Here is an 18,071-nt window from a genome sequence, read left to right as displayed (position 1 = left end):
CAAGAAAATAAGGAAGTAAATGTCATCTCACTCCACCTTCTCTGGTCATGTGACTATATAAACCGCAAAACAACACTGGTGATCGAAATATAAGTCTGTAAATAGTTGTCCTGCAAGAAAGAACTTGCTAGCAAGATACACTGTTTACACTTTACAGGAAATTATAACTGGATCCACACCTGTCTAACAGGCAGGCCGTTTCAATGCATTACAGAGAACCGAAAACGCTGCGGAGATGGACGCGTACGATTTGTTTACAAGTTGCAGAAAGGGCGACATTTCCAGAGTTAGGTAAATGGAGTCTGTGGAATAGAAATGCGTAGTTCGCAGCAACGGGATAAGGATATCTAGCTTGTTTAGCTATAAACAAAGACAACCTTGTGGTCAGTAGTAGTGTTACAAATATTTAGCAAATTTATCAGTGGGCTAACGTTAGTGCCTATGTTAGCATACGCTATGCTATTTGCGTTGGTCTGTTGAAGTCTGGTCCTTTGAAGTCATGCCAGTGGCGATATCGTGTTTGTGTGTTTTGGTATTACTAGGTTCAATGTATGTGCATGAAAGTAGGTTTAGCTAGAAACTATAAATACAACTCTTGTTTGTTCTGCGCACATATCTGGCAACTTCCAACCTGGAAACTTTTCATCTTGACCGATATGCAAATTTGAAGTAGGTTGCTTTCCATACTCTTCTCCTATCTATTAGTGAAGAGTGCAATAAAAGACAATATTCCTCTAAAGTGGGCTATATGGTGTTAACGTATGTTAAATCGAACAAGGTAGTTTGTCAGTCTAGAATTTGGAATACAGTTAGGATTGTACTGTTTGTATGGAATGCGAACATGTGGAGACCAGCATTAAGATGAAGACCGTTTCTGCCATAACCCGTCTTATTAACTGCCTGTATTGGCCTATTGACCTTCCATTTTCCTGTCAAGGTATCTTGTTGAACAGAGAGACGTGGACCTCAATGTAAGAGACAAATGGGACAGCACCCCGTTGTAAGTACGGAGTTAATATTGCAGAATATAACCTGCACACAATATATTTGACAAGATCATTGTTAAGAATGTAATGTAACTTAACAATGTATTCTTCCACAGGTACTATTCTTGCCTCTGTGGCCATGAGGAGCTTGTCCAGTACCTGTTGGCTAATGGTAAAAGCTGGAATTTGCCCCAAGGGTCAAAGCACATTTACATGGTTTAAAAACAGGGTTTTGTGGTGGGGTGGGGGGGGGGGGGTCTTGTTACATTGCAGCCTTATTCTAAAATGGATTCAATTGTTTTCCCCCGTCAATCTACACACAATACCCCATAATGATGAAGCAAACGGGTTTAGACATTTAAATGGATTCAACTGAATATAATATTTGCATAAGTATTCAGGCCCTTTACTCAGTACTTTGAAGCACCTTTGATAGTGATTACAGCCTCAAGTCTTCTTGGGTATGTCACTACAACCTTTGCACACCTGTATTTGGAGAGTTTCTACCATTCTCTGCAGATGATCTCAACCTCTGTCAGGTTGGATGGGGAGTGTCGCTGCACAGCCATTAAGGTCTCTCCTGAGATGTTCGATTGGGTTCAAGTCCGGGCTCTGGCTGGGCCACTCAAGGACATTGAGACTTGTCCCAAAGCCACTCCTGCATTGTCTTGGCTGTGTGCTTAGGGTCGATGTTCTGTTGGAAGGTGAACCTTTGCCCCAGTCTGAGGTCCTGAGCACTCTGGAGCAGGTTTTCATCAAGGATCTCTGTACTTTTCTCTGTTCATCTTACCCTCGATCCTGACTAGTCTCCCAGTCCCTGCCGCTGAAAACATCCCCACAGCATGATGCTGCCACCACCATGCATTAAAGATGGTGCCAGGTTTTCTCCAGATGTGATGCTTGGCATTAAGGCCAAAGAGTTCAATCTTGGTTTCATCAGACCAGAGAATCTTGTTTCTCATTGTCTGAGAGTCCTTTAGGTGCCTTTTGGCAAAGTCCAAGTGGGCTGTCATGTGCCTTTTACTGAGGAGTGGCTTCCGTCTGGTCACTCTACCATAAAGGCATGATTGGTGGAGTGCTGCGGCGATGGTTGTCTTCTGGAAGGTTCTCTCATCTCCACATCGTGTTGTTGGTTACCTCCCTGACCAAGGCCCTTTTTAATTTTATCTTTATTTAACTAGGCAAGTCAGTTAAGAACACATTTTTCTTTTCATTGACGGCCTAGGAACAGTGGGTTAACTGCCTTGTTCAGGGGCAGAATGACATTTGAACCTTATCAGCTCTGGGATTTGATCTTGCAACCTTTCAGTTACTAGTCCAACGCTCTAACCACTAGGCTACCTGCTCCCCTGATTGCTCAGTTTGGCCGGGCGGCCAGCTCTAAGAACGGTCTTGGTGCTTCCAAACTTCTTCCATTTCAGAATGATGGAGGCCACTGTGTTCTTGGGGACCTTCAAATGCTGCAGAAATGTTTTGGTACTCTTCCCCACATCTGGTGCCTTGACACAATCCTGTTTAGGCGCTCTACAGACAATTCCTTCAACCTCATGGCTTGGTTTTTGCTCTGACATACACTGTCTACTGTGGGACCTTTATATAGACAGGTGTGTGCCTTTCCAAATCATGTCCAATCAATTGAATTTACCACAGGTGGACTCCAATCAAGTTCTAGGAACATCTCAAGGATGATCAAGGGAAACAGGTGCCCCCGAGCTCGATCTCATAGCAAATAGTTAGAATAATTATGTAAATAAGGTATTTCATTTATTATTATTTTTTTATACATTTGCAACAACAACAAAAAAATCTGTTTTTCGCTTTGTCATTATGGGGTATTGTGTGTAGTGAGGAAAAATTATTATTTAAACTAATTTAAAATAAGGCTGTAAAGTAAGAACATTTTGAAAAAGTCAAGGGGTCTGAATGCTTTCCAAATGCACTGTTAACCTATATGCAATTAATTGTGTCTTGGAGGTGACCTGTACACTGTTCCATTTGGGCTTTCAGGAGCAAAGTGTGAAGCCAACACATTTGATGGAGAGCGATGCATGTATGGGTCTCTGAGTGACTCCATCCGACGTCTCCTAAAAGAGTACAAGTGCATCACAGCCCAAGCCATGCAGAGGGACTATTATGACCACTTCCTTCTCACGTAAGGCACTGTAACGCTACAATGCATCTTAACTGCATCATAATGTTTTATAGCCGTTAGCTTTGTGTTTTCCTCATTTGGTGTTGCCTGTACTTCTGTTTGTCCCGTTATATTATACAGAAGCAGTGAAACTCTAACATCAACACTCATTTGGCCCTGCTTTCTCCCTGTCCTCCCCTTCTGTCTGTGCTGTCTGTATCTAGGTTACTGGAGCAGGGCCAGTATAGTGACGTCAAGTTCCTGGTTCACGGTGAGACATTTCAGGCTCACCGCTGTGTGCTGAGCGCTCGCTCAGAGTACTTCACAGCCATGTTTGAAACCAAATGGAAAGGAAAGAACTTGATCCCCCTCAAACACCCTTTGGTAGGTGTTGTGTTACACCACCTCTTTCAGATAGGCATGACAGCAATACGTTGGAGGGGGGGGGGTGTAGCAGCTATATTTGAGGTTATTGATAGAAAATGTGTTTACTTTACTTTATAATATGCTATTTACCTTGTTATTGTGTTAGGAGTCAGTACAACAAGCACAATTGCAAACCATTTAATACAGGGATTATATGAAGTATGTACTAAAAAGATTGTTTCAGTAAGAATTTCTGTGGAAACAAACTCAATCAGGGCTGTATGCATAAATGCTACCAAAACATTCACTGGGCCAAAAGGGAATCTAAAGTAACAGTGTAAACACAGTAAAAGATCCATATGAATTAAGAAGAAAACATGTTTCACCCTGTTTCAGATCAACCCAGCAGCCTTTGGTGCCATCCTGCAGTATTTTTACACTGGTGGGTTTCTCTTGGTTGAGGTGTATAACTAGATGTATGAATGCAGAATTAGGCTAAGATCACAAATTAACATAATGGAAGTTGACATATCAGACATGTTGACATTTTAATTAAGATTAGGCAAACGTGCAGTATGTAAAATGGCATTTTGCATTCAAAGATGTCTAAGTATGTCATAGTCATCCTAGTGATTGTAAAGGATGCCTGATTGATTGATGACTGATATGTATGTTTCGATCCAGTCAGAAGATTAGGGTATTTTCAGTCTTTAAAGAGGTGATGATATGGCTTCCATAAAGTCTAACATGACTGCATCATAAAGAGCCAGGATACACTGTCTTTCAAAGTTGTGTAGCCTACATTTAGTGTTACAAAGCTATGAGCTAACCGGCTTTCGCTTCCAGGTCGTATGGACATTGATGTGAGCCACGTGGAGGACTGCAAGCGGCTGGCCAAACAGTGCAAAATGGGCGACCTTATTGATGAGTTGGAGAGCAAGTGTAAACAGGTGTATGAGTTTGGTACGCTCCTGCTTCTTAAATCTCCTGAAATTAGGCCTACACGTTTACATTGTTACATGGTGTCTCACCTGTCTCTCTGTGTCTGCCTCCATGCATAGTCTCCAATAAACCAGGGACCTGTGTAAAGGTTCTGACCCTGGAGCCTCACAGCTGTCAGCATCAGGAGGAGATGGCTCAACTGGCAGACTGTGCCCTCCCTGCTGAGCTAAAAGTAAGAACATTACAAACTAGCCTGGTCCCACATCGTTTGGGATTTAGCCAACTCTTCTAACTATCATTGTTAGCATGGCAAGAATAGTCCGGGGCGTTGGCTAAAGCACATACCAAACAGATGTGGGACCAGCTAATCATATTAAAGGTTGCCACTTGTGATTATCCCTTGATGTAAATAAACCTTTGTTCATAATAAGTTAATTGTCTTTGTCATTTTGTTTTGTTTTTCTGTAGGTGGGATTTGGCGAGCTTCCATTTGACAGAACTGACAACTTCCCTAGCTACCCTGACATTTGCTTCAGGGTTGAAGGTTATGACTTCCTGTGTCATAAGGTGTGCTCCACATACCTCTAACAAAGTACAAAGATTAATGAGTTAATCGTCAGGCTATGATTTTGGAATTAGTCAATATTTATGCATCTCCTCAGTTAATTATTATGGGCTAAAAAGTTGTCTTTATCCCCTCTGGACAGGCATTTTTCTGTGGACGCAGTGACTATTTTAAGGCGCTGCTGCAGGACCACTTCAGTGAGGGAGAGATGATGCAGTCCCAGCCCAGCACCCCAGTCCTCACCATCCACAACATCTCCCACGAGATCTTTATCCGTCTCCTCTATTACGTCTACAGCGACGACACGGAGGTCAGTTCAGACAGAATTCCTGCAGTGATGATATTTCTATGAACTCACCAGCCTAATGTATTGTACCACTCTCTCTGCCTGGGTCCAGCTGTCCCCAGAGAATGTGTTTGATGTGCTGTGTGTGGCTGATATGTACCTGCTCCCCGGGCTGAAGCGTCTGTGTGGTAAGACGCTGGCCAAGATGCTGTGTGAGGATAACGTGTTGCACATGTGGAAGACAGCCAAGCTCTTCAGACTGTCTCGTCTGGAGGACCAGTGCACGGAGTACATGGCTAAGATCATAGAGCGGGTGAGTGTCTGTCATTCTAGGCTGTGCAAGGATGGTCGTTGCTGTGTCCCATCTGACCTCTTCCCCTCTCCTCAACAGCTGGTAGAGAAGCCTGAGTTTGCTGACATGATCAAGGAGGATGCTGGAGCGGTGGAGGACCGACACGAGACTGACTCCATCCCTCTGGTGGACGACATCCGCTTCCACATCACCAGCAACGTTCAGACCTTCAGTGCCATTGAGGAGGCCAACGTGAAGCTGGACGCCCTGGATCAGCTGCTCTCCACCATCGGTCTGGAATGCTAATGAGAAGGTGTGGTGGTGTGTTAGGGATAGTACTGGCTAAGCTAGCTGCTAGCCACAACCAGTGGCAAGAAGGACTTGTATTGGACTGTTGAAGGGTATTGGGGGAGACATTAAATAGCTTTCACATTATCCACACAAAAAGAGTGTTTATTTCACCAGCAATGGCTTCAAATAGTTTAAATGCTTCTGGGCCAGACCAGGTGGTGGGCAAAGCACCTTTTTGCGAATAATGTGAAAGCTGATAATGCGACAATTTGTGTATTGGGTACATTCTAGTATTGACCTGGAATGTCAAAGACCGAAGTATGTTGGGACTGGAGGCGTCAAGTTGCTATTGAGTATCTAGACAAGGATAGGGTTGCTGAAGAAGTTGAGGATGATGTTGCATTGGAATGAATGAAACACACAGATACAGAAGCCCATGTGATGAGGATGAAGAGTGAGGAATGGAGTGTGGACTCTGATTGTAATATATACTTTCGTTTGCGGTTTTATTTTGAAGTAATGTCTTTTTCTTGGAACAAAATAGTTGGGGAATGACAAGTCATCTGACCACAAACATAGTAGACCCAATATCACAGAAGATATTACAGTATGTCGGCTTAGAAATGTAGCTATTAAAGAACCTTCGCATTTGTGTGAAAAATACCCAATTATGAAAATCTCTGTTTTTAAACAAAGAGACTCAGAGAAAAAGCAAATATTTTACTCGTGTGATGAATTAGAATAATTATAGAATTTTGAATGACAGCAAATGTTTCCCCTAACATGGACATCACTCTTATTTTTACTTTCAAATTTTCCTGACTGGTATGAATTTGTTAAACTATGTTTTAACGGCTTGCTTTTCTTAAGAGGCAAGACATTTTGATTATTTTTCACCTTGCGCTAGAATATTGTAGACCTAAATGCATGCTGATTACTCTTGTTGTGTATGCATGATTTATCTTTATAGAATTTAGCTTTTTATTTAGGTGTTAGGAGAGCTAGTTACATGGCTAGTTACATGGCTATGTTAAATATAGTTTAAATCCAAAAATAATGAAAAGAAATTCAGCCTCATATGACAATGTATTGAAACTTTTTACTGTTAATCATGAGTAAAGTAAAGAATTTGTTTTTCTGATTTAGTTTTGAAAAAATGATGACTGGAGTCAAGTAAAGACCCAATAAGAGATCATTTACAAAATTGTATTGTTTTTTTTAATTTTTAGTTGGCAATAATTTAGAGAACTCATGACACAACTTGTAATCTATTTGATTTGATAACTAGATATTGAATCCTGTCAGTCACATTCATGCAGCAAATGCATTTAGCCTCAATTTGCATGCAGTGTGGGGAAACCACAGTAAGAAGGAAGTGAGTATTTTCACATACAGCAGTCACAATGATCCTCATTTCCTTAAAGCATACTTGCATGTACATGGACAAGCAAACAGACAACTAACCACATTTATTTATTTTGAACTCAATCTAAGTCCCAATATCTCTTATCTTTAACTATGACATTCCACTGCTATGCATATATCACTTTCAAAATACAAATGTATTTTTCATTGTCAACTTTATCACATATACTACTGGATAAGCATAGGATTGTGCTGTAGATAACATTAACACCTGTACATGCTATTTATTTACATGCTACATGTGATTTGTTTGTGAAGCTTGTGTGATTTTAAGTTTCTTATGCGGACTGTTCTTTAAGAGGATAACACACGCTATAGTTAGTAATGATTTCCCATTATATGCACAAAGTAGGATCAATCATTTAGCCAGTCCGCTTTGATAAATATGTAAGGGATAATCAACGAGGGGCTGTGCCTTCTCTGGACAATAATGAACAAAGTGGAAGTTGTGCAGCTGAGTTGCATTATTTTCCAGAGAACGTATAGAGCCCCGAGTTGATTATCCATTTTATATCATGGCTATAATTTAGCACAGTTACCGCTAGAAATGTGTTCAACATCCACTTAGATAGCGATGCAGTTTACTAGCTAGTGACGGTAGTTGCCTTGGTAACCAAACAAACGTGCTAGTTTAACTAACCAAACCATCAGTCGTAGTTTGCTATTATGAAAGTCGAATTCTTCAATGCCAATGATGTTTTCAATTCGAATTTTGCTTTCAAAAGCAGCTCAAACATAGCACATGTCAGAATGAACTATAGCCATTGAATTATACCGTACAAATATACCATGCGTTATAGGGAAATCATGCATGTTCTAGAATGCCCTTCAAGTTAATCCAAAACAAGTATTCAACAATGCCATGGTATAATTAACCAATAAAGCCCGAGGGGGTGTGGTATGTGACCAATATACTACGGTTTAGGGCTGTTCTTAAGCATGATGCAACAAGGAGTGCCTGGATACAGCCTTTAGCTGTGGTATATTGGCCATATACCACAAATCCCTGGGGTGACTTGTTGCTATTATAAACTGGTTACAAATGTAATTAGAAAAGTGAAAATAAATGTTTTGTCATATCAATGGTTTATGGTCTGATATACCACGGCTTTCAGCCAATCAGCATTCACAGCTCGAACCACCCGGTTTACAATTGGATATAACTTGTTTTCTCTGGATGTTGACGTGATTGTGTGTGGTAGTAGGATGGTCCATGACAGTGCTTCCAATTTTATTTAATTTTTTTACTCCTGTATTTAGCTTTTATTTGAAACAGAAATGTTTTACCATTGTCACATTGTTAGCAATATTGACTCCACATACTTTTTATTTTAAGTGAAATAATATATTATGGACAAAGCTGTCAGTACAATAAAAAGTGAAGAAAAAATGCATTTCCATTGGTGTTTTTGTTCTTTTTGAAAGTTACTTATACATATTATTAAACACATTTTCCTTAAAGTCTAAAGATCTGGCCCGCAGGTGATTTTTTTGAAATGTTAGACATACAGTACATTCGGAAAGTATTCAGACCCCTTGACATGTTTTGTTATGTTACAGCCTTATTCTAAAATTGATTAAAATTAAACATTTTCCTCAATCTACACACACCTCATGAGGACAAAGCAAAAAAAGGTTTATAGACATTTTTGCAAATGTATAAAACATGTAAAACATACCTTTATTTACTTAAGTATTCAAACTCTTCGCTATGAGACTCAAAATTGAGCTCATGTGCATCCTGTTTCCATTAATCATCCTTGATGTTTCTACAACCTGATTGGAGTCCCCCTGTGGTAAATGTAAGTAATTGGACATGATTTGGAAAGGCACACACTTGTCCATATAAAGGTCCCACAGTTGACAGTGTATGTCAGAGTGAAAACCAAGCCATATAAGGTCGAAGGATTTGTCCGTATAACTCCACGACAGCATTGTGTTGAGGCACATATCTGGGGAAGGGTACCAAAAAATATCTGCAGCATTGAAGTTTCCAAGAACACAGTTGCCTCTGATTATTAATTGGAAGAAGTTTGGAACCACCAAGAAAGATCCTTCCTAGAGCTGGCCACCCAGCCAAACTGCTCAATCGGGGGAGAAGCGCCTTGGTCAGGCAGGTGACCAAGAACCCGATGGTCACTCTGACAGAGCTCCAGAGTTCCTCTGTGGAGATGAGAGAACCTTCCAGAAGGACAAGCATCTCTGCAGCACTCCACCAATCAGGCCTTTATGGTAGAGTGGCCAAACGGAAGCCACGCCCCTGGGAAAGGCATATGGAGTTTGCAAAAGGGCACATAAAGGACTTTCAGACCATAAGGAACAAGACTCTCTGGTCTGATGAAACCAATTGAAGAATGCCAAGCATCACATCTGGAGGAAACCTGGCACCATCTCTACGGTGAAGCATGGTGACAGCATCATGCTGTGAGGATGTTTTTCAGCGGCAGGGAATGGGAGACTAGTCAGGATGGAGAGAAAGATGAACGGGGAAAAGTACAAAGACATCCTTGATGAAAACCTGCTCCAGACCGCTCAGGAACTCAGGCTGGGGTGAAGGTTCACCTTCCGCAGGACAACGTAGGAGTGGCTTCGGGACACGTCTCTGAATGTCCTTGAGTGACCCGGACTTGAACCCTGTGCAGCGTTGCTCCCATCCAACCTGACAGAGCTTGAGAGGACCTGCAGAGATGATTGGGGGAAGCAGGTGTGCGAAGCTTGTAGGTTCATACCCAAGAAGACTCGGGGCTGTAATCCCTACCAAAGGTGCTTCAACAAAGTACTGAGTAAAGGGTCTGAATGCTTATGTAAATGTGATATTTCAGTTTTTGTAATAAATTAGCAACATTTTTAATTTGGGAAATCTCTTCTAAAGTATTCACATGTATAATAGAGAGATGTGATTATAAACAAATATAAGAAAGGTTTTTAAATGATTGTTTTATTGAAATATTATACCTGTTTGTGCTTTTTTGCAGTCAATTTGCAGTCTACAAATTATTTGTAATAATGTTTCGGCTGCCTGACCATCTGCTCAAGAAAAAGTTGGCCCCCTGCTAAATCTATTAGTTGATTATCCCTGTTCTTGAAGATAGATAATGAAGTGGAATATGAAGTCCTGGTCTGTCAATACTTTCCAACACCCTCAAGGTGGTGCCCTTTCTTCATTCAGATTGTCTCAGTTGCTCATCAGAGATGGAGCCTTTAGGATGGAAGAGTTGTTTGTCAATTGCCAAGACATATTTTTTGGGGGAGGAAAACAGTAATTTAGGGTAAACATACTGATCTAGCATCCTCATACAATAATGCAAACCATTTATCTTGTTACCAAGGCTCTATACTCCTGGCAATGTTTTCTCTCTGGGTGCACAGCCAGGGACTCTCATAGGGTTCTCTGTCTCCAACCCTCATTTTAATCCCAGTTTATCAGAAGCCCACAAAGGTGCGGAGAAGGTCAGGGGAAAGAGGGATGGTTGTGTGTGTGGTGGCATACCAAGGCCAATGTACCCCCTTCCCCCATTGTGTTTTGTGTGTGTGTGTGTTCACAAACAGATTGCCCTTGCCTGCAAGTCTCCAGTGTTCTGCCTCCCTTTGTGCATAATCATTCTCATTTGAAAGGGATGCAGAGCTATATGTCACCTTAATGGAGCTCAGTGGTGGCAAAGGTTTTCAGTGGTGGCAGACATAGAATAGGCCAAAGCGCAACAGGGAATAAGTTGTGGGCAACGCTGTTGTAAAAGCATGTTGAAGTGGGGTTCAACCTAAAACTCAACCCATTAGCCAACAAAAACCCTTGGCTGGGTTCCCACACATATTGAAAAGACAAAATAAACAATAATTTGTTACTACCCCAGTGAGTTGTCTTCACAGAGGTTTTATAGTTGTTCCTTAGCAACTCAGGGGTTCTGTGTTTAGAGGTGATGGGAAAGTTCCCTTTCGGAGACTTTTAGACTATAATACTCTGTGACAAGTGAATGTTAACAAGGCTTAAGTGTACCGGGATTGCATAATGCTTTTGTTGTACGTATCAGCAAATTACATGACTCAACCTCATGTATAGATCACAGTTACGCATACTGTTGCCCTGTGCAGCGCTCAACTTTTCACCCATAGTCTCTCATGTTATTAATCAAGTGATGAATTATCTCTTTATGTGTCAATTTGTGATGTGCCATTTGAAACCTTTGGTTTATCGTTTTCTTTCTGAGAATAAGGAGGATCCTCGTACTGTAGTTTTCTTCAGGGGCTCTCATTTTCAGCAGGAGTGAAACAATTGCCATGGCAACAGGAAGAGAGAATGGGATGTCTGAAGGAGCAAGAACACAGGGACCTCAACAAAATGTCTGCATCATTGCCCTGATATTTCTTATTATAAAGATGATTACTTCTGTACAAATTCTCAGTTATACAGCATATGTTCAATCCAGTGTACTTCATGCCATTTATCATAACAATAGTCACTTATTAAAGTGACTATCTATACATAGTCACTTTAATAACTCTACCTACATGTACATATTACCTCAATTACCTCGATTAACCAGTGCCCCCACACATTGACTCTTTACCAGTACTCCCTGTATATAGCCTCGCTATTGTTATTTTACTGCTGCTCTTTAATTATTTGTTACTTTTATTTCTTATTTTTGTAGGTGTTTTTTTTTAAAACTGCATTGTTGGTTAATGGCTTGTAAGTAAGCAGTTCACTGTCAGGTCTACACCTGTTGTATTCGGCGCATGTGACAAATACAATTTGATTTGATTTGATTTTGACACGATTATGCAACAGGATTTACACTATATTAAAGTAATATTTTTTAAATTATTTTTTACCACAATTTGTCATCTTCAAAAAAGCAGGACAACAAGACAATCGTTCCTAAGTAACATCTGACCACAGCCTTGACCCTGCTCTAAACAACAGAATTGAGTTTTCCTCAGTGTGGTCATGAATCATGTTGTCCAATTAGAGAAGCCACTGATGCTCTGTCCTCGTGCATCTCCTCCACTGTCTTAAAGGCCGTTGTTTGCAAGGACAATTTCCACAGTTTTTATGCCCAAAAAACAGGAATAAAAAAGAAAGAACATAGAGGAACCAAGCAGAGGAGAAGATGAGGATTTATTGCCTACCGTGAAAAGGGAGTCATGTCAATTGGTGAAATGGGTTGTTGGTTAGTGACTCACAACCCTGACTCACTCAAGAGTTATCTTTCCCGGAGGGCCCTAGGAGCAGAGGAGAGAGAGCTTGGCTGAACAAAGTTGAGGGACAAACAGTTCCTTTAACTCCTGTTTCTTCATACAATGTTCTGTTTCGCTTTAGAACAGAACAAACTATTGGCCTATAGTGTGCCGCTGAGGTATTAAAGTTGGATGCGGAAGTAAGGTGCGGTGTGTAATACAATAGGCCCACACTTCTTGGCTTCGTGTCATTAAGCAAATCAAAATGTATTTGTCATGTGCCGAATACAACAGGTGTAGACTTTATAGTGAAATGCTTACTTACGAGCCCCTTCCCAACAATGCAGAGTTAAAAAGTATATTGTAACACAATAACATAACAATAACTAGGCTATAAACAAGGAGTACCAGTACCAAGTCAGTGTGCAGAGGTACGAGGTAGTTGAGGTAATATGTACATGTAGGTAGGGGTAAAAGTGACTAGGCAATCAGGATAGATAACAGAGTAGCAGAAGCGTATGTGAAGAGTGTGAAAGTGCGTGCGTGCGTGCGTGCGTGCGTGCGTGCGTGCGTGCGTGCGTGCGTGCGTGCGTGCGTGCGTGCGTGCGTGCGTGCGTGCGTGCGTGCGTGCGTGCGTGTGTGTGTGAGCGAGCGTATGTAGTGTGTGTGTGAGCGTATGTAGTGTGTGTGTGAGCGTATGTAGTGTGTGTATTTAGTGTGTGTGTGTTGAAGTGTCAGTGTAGCATGTGTGAGTGTGTGGGTAGAGTCCAGTGAGTGTGCATTGAGCTGGTGCAACAGTGTCAATGCAAATAAAAAGGGGGTCAGTGCACATAGTCTGGGTAGCCATTTGATTAATAACTGTTCAGCAGTCGTATGGCTTTGGGGTAGAAGCTGTTCAGAGTCCTGTTGGGCCCAGACTTGGCGCTCCGGTATTGCTTGCCAATGCTGTAGCAGGGAGAACCGTTTATGACTTGGGTTGCTGGAGTCTTTGACCATTTTTAGGGCCTTCCTCTGACACTGCCTGGTATAGAGGTCCTGGATGGCAGGGAGCTCGGCCCGTATGTTCAGGGCCATACTCAGTACCCTCTATAGCGCCTTACGGTCGGATGCCAAGCAGCTGCCATACCAAGCAGTGATGCAGCCAGTTAAGAGGCTTTCAATAGTGCAGCTGTGTAACTTTTTAAGGATCTGAGGGCTCATGCCAAATCTTTACAGCCTCACAACTGTGTTGGTTTGTTTGAACCATGATAGGTCCTTAGTGATGTGGATACAGAGGAACTTGAAGCTCTCGACCCGCTCCACTACAGCCCCGTCGATGTGAAAGGAGAGGTGTGCTCGGCCCTCCGTTTCTTGTAGTCCACAATCAGCTCCTTTGTCTTGCTGACATTGAGGGAGAGGTTGTTGTCCCGGCACCACACTGCCAGGCCTCTGACATCCTCCCTATATACTATCTCATCGACATTCTGGGTTAGCCCTATGTGGTTTTGGTTGCAATAACAGAATCTACCCCTTGACAACAGTGCCAGAAAACGTTCACTGGTGGAAATTTACTACCGCTCTCTTTCTCTCATGTCTGCAGTCCCTCCTCAGAACAGTACGTGGGAGAAGAGAGATGTGTTTTTTTTTTAGTTCAGCTACATTTCTTCACTCTTAAGCAATATATACTTTGTGACTTCAGTTGCCATGGCTTGTGTTTGTAGGACATGCAGTGCTGTTCCATGCAATACATAGTCTACCATCTGTCTGCTTCGTGTGCCACGGAACAGCTCTGCTAGTTTTAACATACATGTAACACACAATTAGTTTATATGGAAACTTCAATAGATACCAAACAGATGCACAGTGCTGCCGGTGGTCCTGGAGTTATATATGGTAGGGTTAGTGAAGCAGCATATGTGTTGGACATGAAAAGCAGACTTCAGAGCATTACGAGTAACACTGCTGTCCCTGTAGCAAATGGCTGGGATACAGCTGTCAATGTGTTTAATCTGAGTACAATTATGTGTTCAGTAAAGACAGCATTACAGTATAAACTAGAGTAAAGGACATAAAGAACATCCTGGCCTGTGTTCTTGTCTTGGTGTTTGTCTGTCCTCCCAGGAGACAAAGGGACAGACCGCTGCTGTCACTGCCAATGTCCTAATTTTCTATTAGTTGCGGATTACCACCAAAGAGAAAGAGTGGTAAGCCCCCATACTTAGCCAGAGACTGACCTGGAAATCTCTCTCTCTCTCTTTCTTTACTCTGTCCCTCACCCTCACCCTCTCTCTCTTTCTCCCTCTCTCTTTCTTCAGTCTGTCCCTCACCCTCTCGCTCTCCCTCTCTTTTTTTACTGTCCCTCATGTCTCTCCTTTCTCTCTCCCTTTACTCTGTCCCTCTCTGGTTCAGTCTCTGTCTCTCTGTTTGATTACTCTTGCTGTCTATCTCTCACCTATCTCTTGCTGTCTATCTCTCACCTATCTCTTGCTGTCTCTCTCTTCCCCTCTCTCTATCATAAATCTGTCTCATCTCGTTCTCTCTTTTATTCAATTCAATTCAAGGGTCTTTATTGGCATGGGAAACATATGTTAACATTGCCAAAGTAAGTGAGGTAGATAATATACAAAAGTGAAATAAACAATAAAAATAAACAGTAAACATTACACTCACAGAAGTTCCAAAATAATAAAGACATTACAAATGTTATATTATGTCTATATACAGTGTTGTAACGATGTGCAAATAGTTAAAGTACCAAAGGGAAAATAAATAAGCATAAATACGGGTTATATTTACAATGGTGTTTGTTCTTCAAAGGTTGACCTTTTCTTGTGGCAACAGGTCACAAATCTTGCTGCTGTGGTGGCACACGGTGGTATTTCACCCAGTAGATATGGGAGTTTATCAAAATCGGGTTTGTTTTTGAATTCTTTGTGGATCTGTGTAATCTGAGGGAAATATGTGTCTCTAATATCGTCAGACATTGGGCAGGAGGTTAGGAAGTGCAGTTCAGTTTCCACCTCATTTTGTGGGCAGTGTGCACATAGCCTGTCTTCTCTTGAGAGCCAGGTCTCCTTACGGCAGCCTTTCTCAATAGCGAAGCTATGCTCATTGAGTCTGTACACCGAGTCTGTGTCATTCTTCATCTCATCTCATTCTCCTCCAAATTCCTACCTTTATTTGTCTTATTGCTCACACACAGAGACACACCCTACCCTCCCCCTGGTACCTTAGTGCCACATGAAAGCAGGGGCACTCCTTTTAGGACATTTAATCAGCATTAACAACCATTTGCCTTGAGTTTTAGCAGCATGGTGACAACTGATGTCTATGGTTTAGTACTCATGATCAAACCTCCTCTGGGACACCCAGTGCTTGACTTGGGCAGGAGCTCACCGGAGCTGAGTACAGGCACCTCAAATGTTCTATTGCTGTTCCTCTTATAGAATACTAGCTAGAAAGTGTTGTGGAGCTCCTGCACCTAACTGTAAGCAGAACCAGCACCGAAAATGAGTACCGGTACCTATTTCAGTCCAAGTCAAGCACTGGTGACACCTGCGATTTGATAGGTACATCTCCCTCTTCAAACAACGTCTGACATTTTGTGAGTAAATTAAGATGCTTAGTGGGCATGGGTCCAGGGATTATATAATAAAGGGTACTGTTTAAGACTGTACATGCCCTGACAAAGTTGAGCTAAGCTTTTGCCAAGAGGATCACTTTACAAGATTGTGTCCAGAAAGGCGAGGGATTTAGGCCCTGGTGTGGGAGTCCTTTCATGCTCTTCCTTTCCCTTTCCCCAATGTCAAACCATGACCAAGCCCACGCTGAAGCTAAAGATGAGTATAACACGTCATTAACAGTGATTATAGTGCAGGAGGCTTATCTAATAGGAATTCTGTTTATTTCCGTGCTCTGCGTTGAGGCTCCTCTTGGCAGTGTGTGAGAGTCAGATGCTTACACTTCACATGACTTATTAGCCCAAGCAATATGGGATGAAACCTTGCATGCTCAATTAAAGCATTAGCCACCAAAACACAGACGGGGGGAGTAAAAGTGTGTCCTCCACGTATATAAGGGACATCAGGCTCCTCATATTGCAGAACACAACTAGTGCATGCGAGCGACAGTGTATGGTTGTGTGTCTCTGCTAGACATCTCTGTGTATGTTTGTAAGTGTATTTGTATGTCTCTGCTCTCATACGCATGTATAGATATTTGGCTATGGGGCTACATTTTGTGTGTGTGCTGTGTACTGTATGTGCCATTAATGTATGTGTGTGCATTTATGGCTGTGTGTGTTTGTGTGTGTGTGTGTACATGCTCCCTTTGAAGTGAGTCACAAGGTTGACAGTGGTGGAACAGGCCGGCTGGCTGTGGACAAATACTCAGACAGCAAATCGTCTGCATGTGAGAGAGAAAGAGGATTACATTGTCACCATGTGACCGCCATCAGACAGACCTCTAACAATAGACAGGCTGAGGAGGACCTATCCAGGACAGGAACCTATAGGACCTTGCTGGTAAACACATCCATGGAAAATCACTGGAAAACATCCCTCCGTACACTACCGTCACAATCAGATAAGGTCTTGTTTTGCAAAGATTTGGATTAGAAAGTGCTTGTTGTCATCAGTTAACCCATCAGTCCCGAGACCCCAGCAGAAAGCGGCTTTTCATTTATCAGATTTGTATTTATTTGCATGTCCAGCCCTTATATTTAGTTTTACAATTAAGTATTTTACAATTTTCCTTTCAGGACAACCAGGGATAAAAGTAGAACACATAACAATTTGACATAAACAGTTGCATTCCTGAGTTTCATTGGACAAATATCAATGAAAGAATAAGGTCAGCCAAAGCAAAATATGAATTTCATTTTTTATTTTATTTCACCTTTATTTTACCAGGTAGGCCAGTTGAGAACAAGTTCTCATTTACAACTGCGACCTGGCCAAGATAAAGCAAAGCAGACGACACAAACAACAACACAGAGTTACACATGGAATAAACAAACGTAATAGAAAAGTCTATATACAGTGTGTGCAGATTAAGAAAGATTAGGGAGGTAAGGCAATAAATAGGCCATAGTGGCGAAATAATTACAATATAGCAATTAAACACTGGACTGAAAGATGAGAAGAAGATGAATGTGCAAGTAGAGATACTGGGGTGCAAAGGAGCAAAATAAATAAATAAATAATAGTATGGGGATGAGGTAGTTGGGTGGGTTATTTACAGATGGGCTATGTATAGGTGCAATGATCTGTGAGCTGCTCTGACAGCTGATGCTTAAAGTTACTGAGGGAGATATGAGTCTCTAGTTTCAGTGATTTTTGTAATTCTTTCCAGTCATTAGCAGCAGAGAACTAGAAGGAAAGGCGGCCAAAGGAGGAGTTGGCTTTGGGGGTGGCCAGTGAAATATACCTTCTTGAGCGCGTGCTACGTGTGGGTGCTGCTATGGTGACCAGTGAGCTGAGATAAGGCAGGGCTTTACCTAGCAAAGACTTATAGATGACCTGGAGCTAGTAGGTTTGGCGGCGAATATGAAGCGAGGGCCAGCCAACGAAAGCATACAGGTCGCAGTGGTGGGTAGTATATGGGGCTTTGGTGACAAAACAGATGGCACTGTG

General features: G+C 41.9%; 1 protein-coding gene across 2 annotated transcripts; it reads left to right on the top strand.

Annotated features, from left to right (window-relative positions):
* The first annotated feature begins 42 nt into the window (after positions 1 to 42).
* On the top strand, positions 43 to 8,678 carry abtb1 (ankyrin repeat and BTB (POZ) domain containing 1). 2 transcript variants are annotated; one of them, XM_029621537.2, is made up of 12 exons: positions 43 to 291; positions 938 to 1,000; positions 1,103 to 1,158; positions 2,994 to 3,138; positions 3,342 to 3,501; positions 3,880 to 3,925; positions 4,330 to 4,446; positions 4,545 to 4,657; positions 4,894 to 4,992; positions 5,133 to 5,300; positions 5,389 to 5,589; positions 5,668 to 8,678. In XM_029621537.2, the coding sequence occupies exons 1-12, from the start codon at positions 236 to 238 to the stop codon at positions 5,872 to 5,874; spliced, it is 1,431 nt and encodes a 476-aa protein (XP_029477397.1). In that variant the 5' UTR covers positions 43 to 235; the 3' UTR covers positions 5,875 to 8,678. The 2 variants fall into 2 exon arrangements, with proteins under 2 accessions (XP_029477397.1, XP_029477399.1); XM_029621539.2 differs by lacking the exon at positions 43 to 291 and adding an exon at positions 645 to 669.
* The last annotated feature ends 9,393 nt before the right edge of the window (positions 8,679 to 18,071 follow it).

This window comes from Oncorhynchus nerka, linkage group LG20 (assembly GCF_034236695.1).
Source record: "Oncorhynchus nerka isolate Pitt River linkage group LG20, Oner_Uvic_2.0, whole genome shotgun sequence".
In the NCBI taxonomy this organism is placed as follows: Eukaryota; Metazoa; Chordata; class Actinopteri; order Salmoniformes; family Salmonidae; genus Oncorhynchus; species Oncorhynchus nerka.
Note: the sequence above shows the minus strand (reverse complement) of the source record. Positions and strands in the feature narration are given on the sequence as shown.

Excerpts from the sequence above, each read along its gene's own strand:
- abtb1 (XM_029621537.2), top strand. The coding sequence starts at position 236 with ATGGACGCGTACGATTTGTTTACAAGTTGCAGAAAGGGCGACATTTCC. Across the intron at positions 1,001-1,102 it reads AAATGGGACAGCACCCCGTT|GTACTATTCTTGCCTCTGTG; the intron begins GTAAGTACGGAG and ends ATTCTTCCACAG. Across the intron at positions 4,993-5,132 it reads ATGACTTCCTGTGTCATAAG|GCATTTTTCTGTGGACGCAG; the intron begins GTGTGCTCCACA and ends CCCTCTGGACAG.